The sequence below is a fragment of the Nerophis ophidion genome, linkage group LG26, assembly GCF_033978795.1.
Source record: "Nerophis ophidion isolate RoL-2023_Sa linkage group LG26, RoL_Noph_v1.0, whole genome shotgun sequence".
In the NCBI taxonomy this organism is placed as follows: Eukaryota; Metazoa; Chordata; class Actinopteri; order Syngnathiformes; family Syngnathidae; genus Nerophis; species Nerophis ophidion.
The window spans coordinates 34,868,036-34,886,268 of NC_084636.1; the positions used below are offsets into that span (position 1 = coordinate 34,868,036).

At 40.5% G+C, this 18,233-nt stretch overlaps 1 protein-coding gene across 2 annotated transcripts in view; it reads left to right on the top strand.

The window, feature by feature from the left end:
• The first annotated feature begins 8,316 nt into the window (after positions 1-8,316).
• Positions 8,317-18,233, top strand: part of LOC133543875 (SERPINE1 mRNA-binding protein 1-like) — a 31,375-nt gene continuing 21,458 nt past the window's right edge. The window contains exon 1 of one of the 2 annotated variants that reach the window (XM_061888747.1): positions 8,317-8,691. In XM_061888747.1, coding sequence (XP_061744731.1) covers positions 8,436-8,691 — 256 coding nt within the window. In that variant the 5' untranslated portion in view covers positions 8,317-8,435. The remainder of the gene's footprint in view (positions 8,692-18,233) is intronic. The other variant, XM_061888748.1, reaches the window with a different exon arrangement.

The window sequence follows — 18,233 nt, forward strand, 5'->3', positions numbered from 1 at the left end:
GAGGCACACATTAAAAGCGTTACTAAAACGGCCTTCTTTCATCTCCGTAATATCGCTAAAATTCGCTCCATTCTGTCCACTAAAGACGCTGAGATCATTATCCATGCGTTTGTTACGTCTCGCCTCGACTACTGTAACGTATTATTTTCGGGTCTCCCCATGTCTAGCATTAAAAGATTACAGTTGGTACAAAATGCGGCTGCTAGACTTTTGACAAGAACAAGAAAGTTTGATCACATTACGCCTGTACTGTATATACCTTTATATACATATATACATACATATATACCTGTACTGTATATACCTTTATATACATATATACATACATATATACCTGTACTGTATATACCTTTATATACATATATACATACATATATACCTATACTGGCTCACCAGCACTGGCTTCCTGTGCACTTAAGATGTGACTTTAAGGTTTTACTACTTACGTATAAAATACTACACGGTCTAGCTCCATCCTATCTTGCCGATTGTATTGTACCATATGTCCCGGCAAGAAATCTGCGTTCAAAGGACTCCGGCTTGTTAGTGATTCCCAAAGCCCAAAAAAAGTCTGCGGGCTATAGAGCGTTTTCCGTTCGGGCTCCAGTACTCTGGAATGCCCTCCCGGTAAAAGTTCGAGATGCTACCTCAGTAGAAGCATTTAAGTCTCACCTTAAAACTCATTTGTATACTCTAGCCTTTAAATAGACTCCCTTTTTAGACCAGTTGATCTGCTGTTTCTTTTCTTTTTCTTCTATGTCCCACTCTCCCCTGTGGAGGGGGTCCGGTCCGATCCGGTGGCCATGTACTGCTTGCCTGTGTATCGGCTGGGGACATCTCTGCGCTGCTGATCCGCCTCCGCTTGGGATAGTTTCCTGCTGGCTCCGCTGTGAACGGGACTCTCGCTGCTGTGTTGGATCCACTTTGGACTGGACTCTCGCGACTGTGTTGGATCCATTGTGGATTGAACTTTCACAGTATCATGTTAGACACGCTCGACATCCATTGCTTTCCTCCTCTCCAAGGTTCTCATAGTCATCATTGTCACCGACGTCCCACTGGGTGTGAGTTTTCCTTACCTTTATGTGGGCCTACCGAGGATGTCGTGGTGGTTTGTGCAGCCCTTTGAGACACTAGTGATTTAGGGCTATATAAGTAAACATTGATTGATTGATATAGTACTTGTGTTTTTCTCGTTGAATTGCTTTCATGCTGAATGGCCATTCAAGTCATTGTGTGTGTGTATATATCTGCTGTCCATCACTAACTCTCCAATACACGCTGTCAACCAAACTACAATTCAAGCTCCGCCTCTCTCTACGAGTTGAAACTAGTCTTCTGTTCCCAGCCCAAAATACCCCATATATATATTTATTGCATTTCTTTGTAGCACGTATAGGTTGCAATAGACAAGTTGGTGATGCAAGCAACCATTGGGGCGATCGTGACAGCTGCGTTTCTGAGAAATCTGCCGGGAATATTATCATGTCCTGCGGCTTTGTTTGGCTGCGGCCAGCTTGGTTTCTTTAACACGTCATCAGTTTTAACTTTGACTAACTTGGAAGTCATCCTTGCGTACTCCTTTGTTTTTGTACAAGTCTTAGGGTTGGTGTCAGGCAGAGGTGGGTAGTAACGCGCTACATTTACTCCGTTACGTCGACTTGAGTAATTTTTGGGATAAATTGTACTTCTAAGACTAGTTTTTATGCAACATCCATCCATCCATCATCTTCCGCTTATCCGAGGTCGGGTCGCGGGGGCAGCAGCCTAAGCAGGGAAACCCAGACTTCCCTCTCCCCAGCCACTTCGTCTAGCTCTTCCCGGGGGATCCCGAGGCGTTCCCAGGCCAGCCGGGAGACATAGTCTTCCCAACGTGTCCTGGGTCTTTCCCGTGGCCTCCTACCAGCTGGACGTGCCCTAAACACCTCCCTAGGGAGGCGTTCGGGTGGCATCCTGACCAGATGCCCGAACCACCTCATCTGGCTCCTCTCGATGTGAAGGAGCAGCGGCTTTACTTTGAGTTCCTCCCGGATGGCGGAGCTTCTCACCCTATCTCTAAGGGAGAGGAGGAAACTCATTTGGGCCGCTTGTACCCGTGATCTTATCCTTTCGGTCATGACCCAAAGCTCATGACCATAGGTGAGGATGGGAACGTAGATCGACCGGTAAATTGAGAGCTTTGCCTTCCGGCTCAGCTCCTTCTTCACCACAACGGATCGGTACAACGTCCGCATTACTGAAGACGCCGCACCGATCCGCCTGTCGATCTCACGATCCACTCTTCCCTCACTCGTGAACAAGACTCCTAGGTACTTGAACTCCTCCACTTGGGGCAGGGTCTCCTCCCCAACCCGGAGATGGCACTCCACCCTTTTCCGGGCGAGAACCATGGACTCGGACTTGGAGGTGCTGATTCTCAATCCGGTCGCTTCACACTCGGCTGCGAACCGATCCAGTGAGAGCTGAAGATCCCGGTCAGATGAAGCCATCAGGACTACATCATCTGCAAAAAGCAGAGACCCAATCCCGTGGCCACGGGATATTTATAGAGTGGAGGAGTTCAAGTACCTAGGAGTCTTGTTCACGAGTGGGGGAAGAGTGGATCGTGAGATCGACAGGCGGATCGGTGCGGCGTCTTCAGTAATGCGGACGTTGTACCGATCCGTTGTGGTGAAGAAGGAGCTGAGCCGGAAGGCAAAGCTCTCAATTTACCGGTCGATCTACGTTCCCATCCTCACCTATGGTCATGAGCTCTGGGTCATGACCGAAAGGATAAGATCACGGGTACAAGCGGCCCAAATGAGTTTCCATGTCTCTCCCTTAGAGATAGGGTGAGAAGCTCTGCCATCCGGGAGGAACTCAAAGTAAAGCCACTGCTCCTCCACATGGAGAGGAGCCAGATGAGGTGGTTCGGGTATCTGGTCAGGATGCCACCCGAACGCCTCCCTAGGGAGGTGTTACGGGCACGTCCAACCGGTAGGAGGCCACGGGGAAGACCCGGGACACGTTGGGAAGACTATGTCTCCCGGCTGGCCTGGGAACGCCTCGGGATCCCCCGGGAAGAGCTAGACGGAGTGGCTGGGGAGAGGGAAGTCTGGGTTTCCCTGCTTAGGCTGCTGCCCCCGCGACCCGACCTCGGATAAGCGGAAGATGATGGATGGATATTTATAGAGAAGAAACGCTACTTTTACTCCGCTCCATTTATCTACAATCAGCTCGCTACTCGCTACTTTTTTTTTTTATCGATCTGTTAATGCACGCTTTGTTTGTTTTGATTTTGTCAGACACAAATTCTAAGTAGAATCTACACATGCCTGCGTTTCACCAATCAAATGCAGTCACTGGTGACGTTGAACCAATCAAACAAAACCAGGCGGTCACGTGACCGTCAAACGTCAAATCCGACCTAAAAAGGTTGACAAACTTATTGGGGTGTTACCATTTAGTGGTCGATTGTACGGAATATGTACTGTACTGTGCAATCTAATAATAAAAGTATCAATCAATCAATCAATCAAAAGTGTAAAGGAAAAAAGACACTTTATATTTCAACCGTACTTCCCGTCAAAAGCCTAAAGACTGATCGCACAGTTCCTGTCTTCACAATAAAAGCGCCGCTCCATCGCGCCTGCGCTAACAAAATAAGAGTCTCCGAAAGCCAGCGCAAACAAGCTAGCAAGCTACGGAGTTTGCCGCCAATGTATTTCTTGTAAAGTGTATAAAAACGAATATGGAAGCTGGACAAATAAGATGCCAAAAAACAACGACTTTCATGTGGTATTAGACAGGAAGGAGGAACTTTTTTTTCTTCTCCATTTGAAAACGTGAACGTCTGATTCCAATCAATGCAAGTCATCAGAATCAGGTAATACACCAACTTATATTCTTGTCTTCATGAAAGATAGGAATCTATGTGTTAAACATGCATGTATATTCATTAAAACACCTTTAACATGTCAACAAAAACGGCAAAAAATATAAATTATATACTGTATATATGTTTATGTATGTATGCATATATATATATATATATATATGATATATGTGTGTATGTATATTTATATATGAGGTAGATCAACTCGTCTTGGTCATTTATTAAGTAATTGATTAACTTTAAAAAAACTTATTGGAGTGTTACCATTTAGAGGTCAATTGTACGGAATATGTACTGTACTGTGCAATCTAATAATACAAGTTTCAATCAATCAATCAATCAATCAATCAATCGATGAATGCCTACTGAGCCTATGGTGCTGTTAAGTTATTGTGGCTCAATGTGCCTTAATTTTTTTAATTTTCATGTTTTATTATTTAATATATATTATTGTTTTAGTTGCTTAAAAGATATTCCTGGCTCTGAATTTGCTCATTGCTATTTTTATGTTTTTGTGCATTACTTGTTGCCGTAATCATTAAACAAACAGGTTACTCATCAGTTATTCAGTACTTGAGTAGTTTTTTCACAACATACTTTTTACTTTTACTCAAGTAAATATTTGGGTGACTACTCCCCTACTTTTACTTGAGTAATAAATCTCTAAAGTAACTGTACTCTTACTTGAGTACAATTTCTGGCTACTCTACCCACCTCTGGTGTTAGGGTAGAAAGACCCAGCACAGTTGGGGTGGACCCAGGTGGAAAGAAGTCATTCATGATACTCAGGTGAAAGTTGCTTCAAAACACAGTGACCAAACAGGAAACACCAACAAAACAAGAGCACCAGGACCGGAAGTGAAAAACCAAACACTGTCAGTAGCAAGCCTGACACTGAAAACTTCATCACACTATGAATACAAGTCATAAAACTCTGGATTGACATGGGTCTAATACACATTTTACAATTTAATTCAACATTCTGAATACAGAGAACGAATTACAGAAATATGTGTGTATATATATATATATATATATATATATATACAAACCCCGTTTCCATGAGTTGGGGAATTGTGTTGGATGTACATATAAACGGAATACAATGATTTGCAAATCCTTGTATATATTTCTGTAATATGCAGTATATTGTTATTGCTATTATTTAGTCATTTATCTTATGTCATATATTTCTGTCAGATATGATAAATACGCAATTTAGAAGCCCTATTAGAAGTCGGTAACCTTCAAACACAGTAATTACATTGATGAATGATGTGTTTATGGTAAATATTGTATATTTTGGAAATTATATCATTATATAATATGTCTAATAATGCTCTAATATGATCAATAGATTACTGTTTGTTTTGTGCTAAGAGTTACAATACACGCATTGTCATATTTGCTAGTTTGTTGTCCATAAACTGTTTAGTAAATGTTTATAATTATTAGTTTAAATATAAAACAAATGAATAATTAACTAAATATATATAAACAAAGGTTACAACTACTGTACATAAATTTAGTTTAATAAACTTATATTTTACATTTTACAATTTAATGTAACCTGAATACAGAGAACAATATACTGCTTATTACAGAACTGTGTATGTATATATATATATATATATATATATATATATATATATATATATATATATATATATATATACATATCCATCCATCCATTTTCTACCGCTTATTCCCTTTCGGGGTCGCGGGGGGCGCTGGCGCCTATCTCAGCTACAATCGGGCGGAAGGCGGGGTACACCCTGGACAAGTCGCCACCTCATCGCAGGGCCAACACAGATAGACAGACAACATTCACACTCACATTCACAGACAACATTCACACTCACATTCACACACTAGGGCCAATTTAGTGTTGCCAATCAACCTATCCCCAGGTGCATGTCTTTGGAAGTGGGAGGAAGCCGGAGTACCCGGAGGGAACCCACGCATTCACGGGGAGAACATGCAAACTCCACACAGAAAGATCCCGAGCCTGGATTTGAACCCAGGACTGCAGGACCTTCGTATTGTGAGGCAGACGCACTAACCCCTCTGCCACCGTGAAGCCCATATATATATATACATACATACATATACTTGTATATATATACTTATTTATTATGTTCTCTGAATGCAGATAACAATATACTGCATAGTACAGAAATATGTATATATGTATAGATACATATATATGTATGGATACATATATATGTATAGATACACATATATGTATATATGTATGGATACACATTTATGTATATATGTATAGATACATATATATGTATATATGTATAGATACATATATATGTATATATGTATAGATACGTATGTATATATTTATAGATACACATATATGTATATATGTATAGATGCACATATATGTATATATGTATAGGTCAGGGGTAGGGAAACTATGGCTCTAGAGCCAGATGTGGCTCTTTTGATGACTGCGTCTGGCTCTCAGATACATCTTAGCTGACATTGCTTAACACGATAAGTAATGAATAATTCCGCTGGTAATAAGGGGCAAAAATAACGTTCAAAATATAAAACATTCTCATGCATTTTAATCCATTCATCTGGTTTCTATCGCACCTGTTCAAGAAGTCGCATTAACGGTAAGAATTATTGGATCTATTGTTGGTTAGCTTCAGAATAACAATGTTATTAAAAAGAATAAGAAAATTATTATATTCTAAAAATGTTGGTCTTACTTAAAAATGCACGCATTTAGTTGTATTCAGTGTTAAAAAAATATATATATTCATGGCTCTCACGGAAATACTTTTGAAAATATTTGGCTTGTATGGCTCTCTCAGCCAAAAAGGTTCCCGACCCCTGGTATAGATACACACACACACACACACACATATATACAATATATATATATATATATATATATATATATATATATATATATATATAGCATAGCTCGGTTGGTAGAGTGGCCGTGCCAGCAACTTGAGGGTTGCAGGTTCGATTCCCGCGTGTGCCATCTTAGTCACTGCCGTTGTGTCCTTGGGCAAGACACTTTACCCACCTGCTCCCAGTGCCACCCACACTGGTTTAAATGTAACTTAGATATTGGGTATCACTATGTAAAGCGCTTTGAGTCACTTGAGAAAAAGCGCTATATAAATGTAATTCAATAAATAAAAAAATTTAATTCAATTATATATATACATATATATATGTTTACTGTTATATTGTTATTCCCATTGTTTTTATTCTTTTTGTAATATTTCTCTATTTTGTTTCCTTTTAAACCCCCATTATTTACTTTTTACTTTTTTCTTTAAATTGATCTCAACTCTGTACACTGCTGCTGGAATTTTAATTTTCCTGAAGGAACTCACCTGAAGGAATCAATAAAGTACTATCCATCTATCTATCTATCTATCTATATATATATATATATATATATATATATATATATATATATATCTATATATATATATATATACACATTTACATATACATATATACATATACATATATACATATACATATATATACATCCATCCATCCATTTTCTACCGCTTATTCCCCTGTGGGGTCGCGGGTGGCGCTGGTGCCTATCTCAGCTACAATCGGGCGGAAGGCGGAGTTCACCCTGGACAAGTCGCCACCTCATCGCAGGGCCAACACAGATAGACAGACAACATTCACACTCACATTCACACACTAAGGACCATTTAGTGTTGCCAATCAACCTATCCCCAGGTGCATGTATTTGGATATATATATATATATATATATATATATATATATATATATATATATATATATATACTTCTGTAATATGCAGTATATTGTTCTCTGTGTACAGGTTATATTTAATTGTAATTTTACTTAATTTATATACAGTAGTTGTAACCTTTGTTTATGTACATAACTAATGCTAATAAACATTTATTAAACAGTTTTTGGACAACAAACTACTAAATATGACAATGCGTATATTGTAACTGTTAGCACAATACAAACAGTAATCTATTGATCATACTAAAACATTACTAAAATATTATATTATATATATACATATATATATATAAAATTAAAACTTATAATAAAATCATCATTAATCAATGTGTTTGAAGGTTACCGACTTCTAATAGGGCTTCTAAATTGCGTATTTATCAAATCTGACAGAAATAAATGACTAAATAATAACACAATGTTTTGTAAACATGTTTGCATCAATATCGTCATGAGTAGCGTGTTGGCTAGTGTGTAAAACAGTTTAGAGTCGAAAGTTGCAAATAAAAGGTGTGACGAGTTTCTTAGTGACTGCAAACAAGAGCAGTGTTTGAAATGCATGACTTCTGTGGCATTGTGGGTAATGTAGTTGTGACATGCGTGTTTGCCATTGCTAGGGGCGTCCTCAAGACTACAAACCCCATCCACGCTGTCGGAAGTTCACGGATGTGTATCGCGCCGGAAGAGAAGCACCTCCTTTTCCCAGCCATCTTGTGGCTTCACCGAGCGAAGTGTTCGCACCGAGCCTCATAGAATCGGAGGAACATCCTGCTGAAGGGGCGCCATCATGCCCGGACAAATGCAAGAAGGTTTCGGCATCGCCGTAACCAACCGATACGACCAGTTATTGGACGATGAATCGGACCCGTTTGAGCTGATCAAGCAGGCCGAGAAGAAGAAGAAGGAGGCTGCCGCTGCTGGCGCCGCCAAGCCCGCAGCGCCGGTCAGCAGACAGCCCAAAAAGGAGTCCCAGAAGGAAAGGAAAACCCCGCTGGGGGACAAGAAGGAGGAGACGCAGACGCCGGCCCCGCTCAAGAAGGATGGTGAGCATATTCGTCTTTTAAAGCCTCCTTTCGGACTAAATGTTAGCTCATAGCCTGCTAGCAACGCGCGTCGAGCCGCGGTGACGGCATGGCTGCCTCTCCGTGGAACAATGGCCGCCCAAAACACGCTTTTATCCCCGCCAAGTGGGCTTCTCGCATAACGTCACAAACTGCTTTGTGGGAGTCCTCCTGGCTGCCCACGGCCCACACTTGACTCTTCTACGGCTTGCTCCTCGTCATTAGCCGCGCTAACTAGTTAGCCAGCTCACGTTGCGTGTTAATAACCTGCACAAAACACGCGTGACCGTGGGAGAATTAAAGTGGCCGATGTGGGCGAGCACGAAGTCACTTTGGAGAGCAGCTTGTCAACAGAGGCGCGAACCTCGTGCTTCTTTCACACGAGCATGCGGGTCTTCAAACGGTGGGGCACAACCAAAAGTGCCCCATGGTGTACCATCAAGCTACTACAGCTGTACTTTAAACTTTCACTCTTAAAAAGTAGGACACTCATCTAGATATTATTGTTGTAAATGTACAACACAAGTGTTTAGGTCTCCAAACGGTGGGGCACAACCAAAAGTGCCCCATGGTGTACCATCAAACTATTACAGCTGTACTTTAAACTTTCACTCTTAAAAAGTAGGACACTCGTCTAGATATTATTGTTGTAAATGTACAACACAAGTGTTTAGGTCTCCAAACGGTGGGGCACAACTTGAAGTGCCCCATGGTGTACCATCAAACTACTACAGCTGTACTTAAAACTTTCACGCTTATAAAGTAGGACACTCGTCTAGATATTATTGTTGTAAATGTACAACACAAGTGTTTAGGTCTCCAAACGGTGGGGCACAACTTGAAGTGCCCCATGGTGTACCATCAAACTACTACAGCTGTACTTTAAACTTCCACTCTTAAAAAGTAGGACACTCGTCTAGATATTATTGTTGTAAATGTACAACAAGTGTTTAGGTCTCCAAACGGTGGGGCACAACTTGAAGTGCCCCATGGTGTACCATCAAACTACTACAGCTGTACTTTAAACTTTCACTCTTAAAAAGTAGGACACTCGTCTAGATATTATTGTTGTAAATGTACAACACAAGTGTTTAGGTCTCCAAACGTTGGGGCACAACTTGAAGTGCCCCATGGTGTACCATCAAACTACTACAGCTGTACTTTAAACTTTCACTCTTAAAAAGTAGGACACTCGTCTGGATATTATTGTTGTAAATGTACAACACAAGTGTTTAGGTCTCCAAACGGTTGGGCACAACTTGAAGTGCCCCATGGTGTACCATCAAGCTACTACAACTGTACTTTAAACTTTCACTCTTAAAAAGTAGGACACTCGTCTAGATATTATTGTTGTAAATGTACAACACAAGTGTTTTGGTCTCCAAACGGTGGGGCACAACCAAAAGTGCCCCATGGTGTACCATCAAACTACTACAGCTGTACTTTAAACTTTCACTCTTAAAAAGTAGGACACTCGTCTAGATATTATTGTTGTAAATGTACAACACAAGTGTTTAGGTCTCCAAACGGTGGGGCACAACTTGAAGTGCCCCATGGTGTACCATCAAACTACTACAGCTGTACTTTAAACTTTCACTCTTAAAAAGTAGGACACTCGTCTAGATATTATTGTTGTAAATGTACAACACAAGTGTTTAGGTCTCCAAACGGTGGGGCACAACTTGAAGTGCCCCACGGTGTACCATCAAACTACTACAGCTGTACTTTAAACTTTCACTCCTAAAAAGTAGGACACTCGTCTAGATATTATTGCTGTAAATGTACAACACAAGTGTTTAGGTCTCCAAACGCTGGGGCACAACCAAAAGTGCCCCATGGTATACCATCAAACTACTACAGCTGTACTTTAAACTTTCACTCTTAAAAAGTAGGACACTCGTCTAGATATTATTGTTGTAAATGTACAACACAAGTGTTTAGGTCTCCAAACGGTGGGGCACAACCAAAAGTGCCCCATGGTGTACCATCAAACTACTACAGCTGTACTTTAAACTTTCACTCTTAAAAAGTAGGACACTCGTCTAGATATTATAGTTGTAAATGTACAACACAAGTGTTTAGGTCTCCAAACGGTGGGGCACAACCAAAAGTGCCCCATGGTGTACCTTTAAACTACTACAACTGTACTTTAAACTTTCACTCTTAAAAAGTAGGACACACGTCTAAATATTATTGTTGTAAATGTACAACACAAGTGTTTAGGTCTCCAAACGGTGGGGCACAACCAAAAGTGCCCCATGGTGTACCATCAAACTACTACAGCTGTACTTTAAACTTTCACTCTTAAAAAGTAGGACTCTCGTCTAGATATTATTGTTGTAAATGTACAACACAAGTGTTTAGGTCTCCAAATGGTGGGGCACAACCAAAAGTGCCCCATGGTGTACCATCAAACTACTACAGCTGTACTTTAAACTTTCACTCTTAAAAAGTAGGACACTCGTCTAGATATTATTGTTGTAAATGTACAACACAAGTGTTTAGGTCTCCAAACGGTGGGGCACAACCAAAAGTGCCCCATGCAGTACCCTCAAACTACTTCACCAGTCTTTTAATCTTTCACTCTCAAACTACTTAAAGGCCTACTGAAATTAGATTTTCTTATTTAAATGGGGATAGCAGGTCCATTCTATGTGTCATACTTCATCATTTCGCGATATTGCCATATTTTTGCTGAAAGGATTTAGTAGAGAACATCCACGATAAAGTTTGCAACTTTCGGTGCTAAGACACAAGTGACAGATGATGACGTCGCAGGTGTGGGGGCTCCTCACATATTCACTTTGATTTTAATGGGAGCCTCCAACAAAAAGCGCTATTCGGACAGAGAAAAGGACAATTTTCCCCATTAATTTGATCGAGGATGAAAGATTGCTGTTTGAGGATTTGATAGCGACGGACTAGAAAGAAAAAAAAGTTATAAAAAAAAAACGCGATTGCATTGGGACGGATTCCGATGTTTTTAGACACATTTACTAGGTCAATTCTGGGAAATCCTTTATCTTTCTATTGTGTTGCTAGTGTTTTAGTGCGTTAAATAGTACCTGATAGTCGGAAGGGTGTCTCCACGGGTGTCTTGACGCGCAGTGTCTCAGGTGAGTCGACGGCAGCTATGGATGGAGCAAGCTCAGCTTTTCTCCGGTAAGAAGCGACTTTTTAACCACAATTTTCTCACAGAAACCTGCTGGTTGACATCCGTCGTGTTTCATGTTGGTTTGACCGCGCTCTGATCCATATTAAATTTTCACCTCCAGGAATTTTAAACAAGGAATCACCGTGTGTTTGTGTGGCTAAAGGCCAAAGCTTCCCAACTCCATCTTGCTACTTTGACTTCTCCAATATTAATTGAACAAATTGCAAAAGATTTAGCAACATAGTTCTCCAATATACTGTGTAATTATGCCGTTAAAGCAGACGACTTTTAGCTGTGTGTGTGTGCAGCGCTCATACTTCCTAAAAACCCATGACGTCTTGCGTACACGTCATCATTACACAACGTTTTCAAGATGAAACTCCCTGGAAATTTAAAATTACAACTTAGTAAACTAAAAAGGCCGTATTGGCATATGTTGCAATGTTAATATTTCATCATTGATATATAAACTATCAGACTGTGTGGTGGGTAGTAGTGGGTTTCAGTAGGCCTTTAAATCAATCACTCAATCAATGTTTATTTATATAGCCCTAAATCACAAGTGTCTCAAAAAGCTGCACAAGCCACAACGACACCCGCGGTACAGAGCCCACATAAGGACAAAGAAAAACTCATCCCAGTGGGACGTCAAACTACTACACCTGTATTTTAGATTAGTCTCCGTCAGGAGAGTTCCTTCAGGAAAATAAAAAATTTTATTTTTATTTTTTTTTATATTAGATATTTAATCTTTCACAGTTATAAAGTAGGACATTTGTGTAGTTTGTATTGTTTTAACTACACAACACAAGTGTTTAGGTCTCCAAAAGGTAGGGCACAACTTGAAGTGCCCCATGCAGTACCCTCAAACTACTTCACCTATCACTCAATCAATGTTTATTTATATAGCCCTAAATCACAAGTGTCTCAAAAAGCTGCAGAAGCTACGACATCCGCGGTACAGAGCCCACATAAGGGCAAAGAAAAACTCATCCCAGTGGGACGTCAAACTACTACACCTGTATTTTAATCTTTCACACTTATAAGGTGGGGCGTTTGTGTAGTTTGTATTGTTTTAACTACACGACACGAGTGTTTAGGTCTCCAAATAGTGGGGCACAACCCAAAGTAGCCCATGCAGTACCCTCATGTGACCCAGACCACTCCACCTGTCGTTTAATCCCTCGCCTAAAAGTAGGACGTGTCTAGTTTTTATTATTTTAAATGCCCGACACGGGTGTACAGGTCTCCAAACGGTGGGGCACAACTCCTAGTGCCCCATGCAGTACCCTCACGTGACCCAAACTGCAGGAGATTTGTCAGTTTTTATTGTTTTAAATACATAGCACAAGTGTATAGGTCTCCAAACGATGGGGCACAACCCAAAGTGCCCCATGCTGTACCCTCACACTACTTCACCTGTCTTTTAATTTTTCACACTCATGAAGTAGGACATTTATCAGTTTTTATTTTAAAAACACAACACACGTGTTTAGGTCTCCAAATGGTGGGGCACAACCCAAAATGCCCCATGCTGTACCATCGAACTGCTACAGTTGTACTTTAAACTTTCACACTTAAAAAGTAGGACACCTGTCTAGTTATTATTGTTGTAAATGTACAACACAAGTGTTTAGGTCTCCAAACGGTGGGGCACAACCCAAAGTGCCCCATGCAGTACCCTCAAACTAGTTCACCTGTCTTTTAATCTTTCACACTCAAACTACTTAAATCAATCACTCAATCAATGTATAATTTAGGCTCACAAAATTAGGCTCACAGCCTATTGTGATCGAGGGAGTTGAGGTACAGACCGTGGACTCATTCAAGTACCTCGGGGTTTGGGTGGACAATAAGCTGGACTGGACTGTTAACATGGACCACCAGTACAAGAAAGGACAGAGCAGGCTGTACTTCCTCAGGAGACTGCATTCCTTCAACATCTGCAAAAAACTCCTGTGGATGTACTACCAGTCTGTGGTTGCCAGTGTTCTGTTCTACATGGTAGTGTGCTGGGGGGGCAGTACATCTAAGAAGGACAGCTCCAGACTTGAGAAACTAATCAGGCGGGCCGGTTCTACAATCGGAATGAAACTGGACACACTGGTGACGGTGGCAGAGAAGAGGACTGTTGACAAACTAGTGAGCATCCTGGATGATGCCAGTCACCCTCTGCATAGTGTTATCAGTAGCCAGAGGAACCTGTTCAGTGCTAGACTGCTTCATCCCAAGTGCAGGACTAATAGACTCAAAAACTCCTTTGTCCCACACGCCATTAGACTGTACAACTCCTCTCTGGGGCGGGGGGCGAGGATGACAGGGGATGCAAAACAATAACAGTGCAATATGTTTTTATAACATGGTCACTACTGCCTACTTTCTCTTGTTAAAATCTTATTTTACTGTTATATTTGTATTCCCATTGTTGCTTTTTAGTTTTTATTCTTATTGTAATATTTCTCTATTTTGTTTCCATTTCAACCCCCATTATTTACTTTTTACTTTTATTTAAATTGATCTCAACTCTGTACACTGCTGCTGGAATTTTAATTTTCCTGAAGGAATCAATAAAGTACTATCCATCTATCTAATGCCCTAAGTCACAAGTTTCTCAAAAAGCTGCACAAGCCACAACGACATCTGCGGTACAGAGCCCACATAAGGGCAAAGAAAAACTCATCCCAGAGGGACTTCAAACTACTACACCTGTATTTTAGATTAGATTTGATAGTACTTTATTTATTCCGTCAGGAGAGTTCCTTCAGGAATTTTTTTTTTTTTTAAATATTTTTTTTAGATTAGATATTTAATCTTTCACACTTATAAAGTAGGACGTTTGTGTAGTTTGTATTGTTTTAACTGCACAACACAAGTGTTTAGGTCTCCACAAACGGTGGGGCACAACTTGAAGTACCCCATGCAGTACCCTCAAACTACTTCACCTGTCTTTTCATCTTTCACACTCAAACTACTTAAATCAATCACTCAATCAATGTTTATATATATAACCCTAAATCACAAGTGTCTCAAAAAGCTGCACAAGCCACAACGAAACCCGCGGTACAGAGCCCACATAAGGGCAAAGAAAAACTCATCCCAGTGGGACGTCAAACTACTACACCTGTATTTTAATCTTTCACACTTATAAAGTAGGACGTTGCGTGGTTTGTATTGTTCTAACTACACAACATGAGTGTTTTTGGGGACACAACCCAAAGTACCCCATGCAGTACCCTCATGTGACCCAGACCACTCCACCTGTCTTTTAATCCCTCTCCTAAAATTGGGGCGTGTATCTAGTTTTTATTTTAAACGCACGACACGGGTGTACAGCTCTCCAAACGGTGGGGCACAACTCATAGTGCCCCATGCAGTACCCTCATGTGACCCAAACTGTAGGACATTTGTCCGTTTTTATTGTTTTAAATACACAACTCGAGTGTATAGGTTTTCAACCGGCGGGGCACAAGCTAAACAGCCCCATACTGTACCCGCAAACTATTTCGCCTGTCTTTCAATCTTTCACACTTACAAAGTAGGACATTTGTCTAGTTTTTATTAATTTAAACGCACAACACGTGTGTACAGCTCTCCAAACGGTGGGGCACAACTCAAAGTGCCCCATGCAGTACACTCATGTGACCCAAACTGTAGGACATTTGTCAGTTTTTATTGTTTTAAATACACAATATGTGTGTATAGGTTTCCAAACGGTGGGGCACAACCCAAAGTGCCCCATGCAGTACCCTCATGTGACCCAAACTACTCCACCTGTCTTTTAATCTCTCGCTTTTAAAAAGTAGGACATTTGTCTAGTTTTAATTGTTTTAAACGCACACCACGCATGTTTAGGTCCCAAAATAGTGGGGCAAAACCCAAAGTGCCCCATGCAGTACCCTCATTTTATGTTTTATTTCACTTTTATTAAAGGGATTGTTGGGACCTAACATGTATAACGGTAAGAATAAACCCACTTGTTCAAATAAAAGCATCAATATCAATGTATTCAATTCTTTTTTAGATATATTTAGCTGATATGTTCCATTTTTTACAGGGTTTACCAATATTTTGGGTCAGAACCCAAAACGAGTCACCTTTGACCTTATAACCCTCGATGTGCACATTCTGCTTACCGTATTTTTCGGAGTATAAGTCGGTCCGGAGTATAAATTGCACCTGCCGAAAATGCATAATAAACAAGAAAAAAACAACATATATAAGTCGCACTGGAGTATAAGTCGCATTTTTTGGGGGAAATTTATTTGATAAAACCCAACACCAAGAATAGACATTTGAAAGGCAATTTAAAAAAAAAGAATAGTGAACAACAAGCTGAATAAGTGTGTTATATGACGAGTAAATAACCAACCGAGAAGGTGCCTGGTATGTTAACGTAACATATTATGGTAAGAGTCATTCAAATAACTAACATATAGAACATGCTATACCTTTACCAAACTATCTGTCACTCCTAATCGATAAATCCCATGAAATCTTAGACGTCTAGTCTCTTACGTGAATGAGATAAATAATATTTGACATTTTATGGTATTGTGTTAATAATTTCACACATAAGTCGCACCCCCGGCCAAACTGAGAAAAACTGCGACTTATAGCCCGGAAAAATAAGGTTTTCTTTGATGTCGATATTTTCTAAAATATTTCATAATATTTAATGTAAACAACAACTTATTTAACTTTACTAGGATTTTTTTTGTGTTTGATCACAAGTTGAGTGTAGTTTTTGGCTGTTTTTTTAATTGGGGAAATCTGTAGTTCTTGTGACATATATAATTCATTAAAAGATAGAATACCGTGAAGATTTGATGTCAAATTGAAAAATGTTTTTCTTACAATCATAAGAGGAATGGATTTGGCCCAGAAGAATACAACTACTTAGAAGGCCCACAACCATGTTTATTTAGTCAGAAATGTAGTTTCAGTTGATGTGTAGCTTTGGGAAAGTCACCCAAAGACATTGTTCCAATTGTGCACGTAAACTGTGTTGGTCCTGATTAGCATGTGTAAAAAGGTGTGCTTTAATAAAGTTGTGGATGAGTACTGTGTTGGTCCTGATTAGCACTGTAAAAGGTGTGCTTTAATAAAGTTGTGGATGAGTACTGTGTTGGTCCTGATTAGCACGTGCAAAATGTGGGCGTTAGTGCATGAATAAATGTTGGTCCTGATTAGCACGTGTAAAAGATGTGCTTTAATAAAGTTGTGTATGAGTACTGTGTTGGTCCTGATTAGCTGGTATAAAAGGTGTGCTTTAATAACCTTGTGCGGGAGTAACTGTTGGTTCTGATTAGCGCGTGTAAAAGGTGTGCTGTAATAACGCCGTGCATGAGTACTGTGTTGGTCCTAATTAGCACATGTAAAACGTGTGCTTTGGTGCATGAATAACTGTTGGTCCTGATTAGCACGTATAAAAGGTGTGCTTTGGTGCATGAATAACTGTTGGTCCTGATTAGCACGTATAAAAGGTGTATTTAAATATAGTGTTGGTCCTGCTTAGCATGTGTAAAATGTGTGCTTTAGCATATGATTAACCGTTGGTCCTGATTAGCGCTTATAAAAGGTGTGCTTTAGTGAATGAAACTGTTGGTCCTGATTTTCACGTATAAAAGGTGTGCTTTAATAACAAAGTGCATGAGTACTGTGTTGGTCTTGATTAGCACTTGTAAAAGGTGGGCTTTAGGGAATGAAACTGTTGGTCCTGATTTGCACGTATAAAGTATGCTTTAATTACACAGAGCATGAGTACTGTGTTGGTCCTGATTAGCACATGTAAAAGGTGTGCTTTAGTGCATGTATAAATGGTGGTGGTAATTAGCACGTGTAAAAGATGTGCTCTGGCGCATGAAACTGTTGGTTGTAATTAGCAGGCGTGCATGAATAATTCACGATTTGCGTAAGTGCCGTGGACCAGCTCACGCACGCCAGCGTACTCTTTCCGCTTTTCTTCAAGTCGTCGCGGCCGAGGAACGTCACGCCGCAGCCGTTCCGCATTCCAGTGCTAAATATACACAGCACTCCTATTTTTGCTGACGCTGCAGTAAATCCATTACATTTTGGTAAACTGCTAGGGTTGGACAAGCAACACTAAAAGTATGTTGTTACCTTTCAAAATAAAATACTCCCTCTTCAAGGCGGATGGTGTTCTACACTTTGAAAGGCGACAAATGTGGTGAGGTAGACAAAGCCGCACCAGAAGGCGGTGGGGATTGGCGAGGGCAGAGTGTGGTGAAGCCGTTTGGCAGTGAGTGTAAATGTGAGCGTGCTGACCTCAGAGGAGATGGAACAGGTGCTCCTGTGTGCCGCACAGCTGCTACATGGGTCTATTTCTGTAAGGAGGACGACTCTCTGCTTG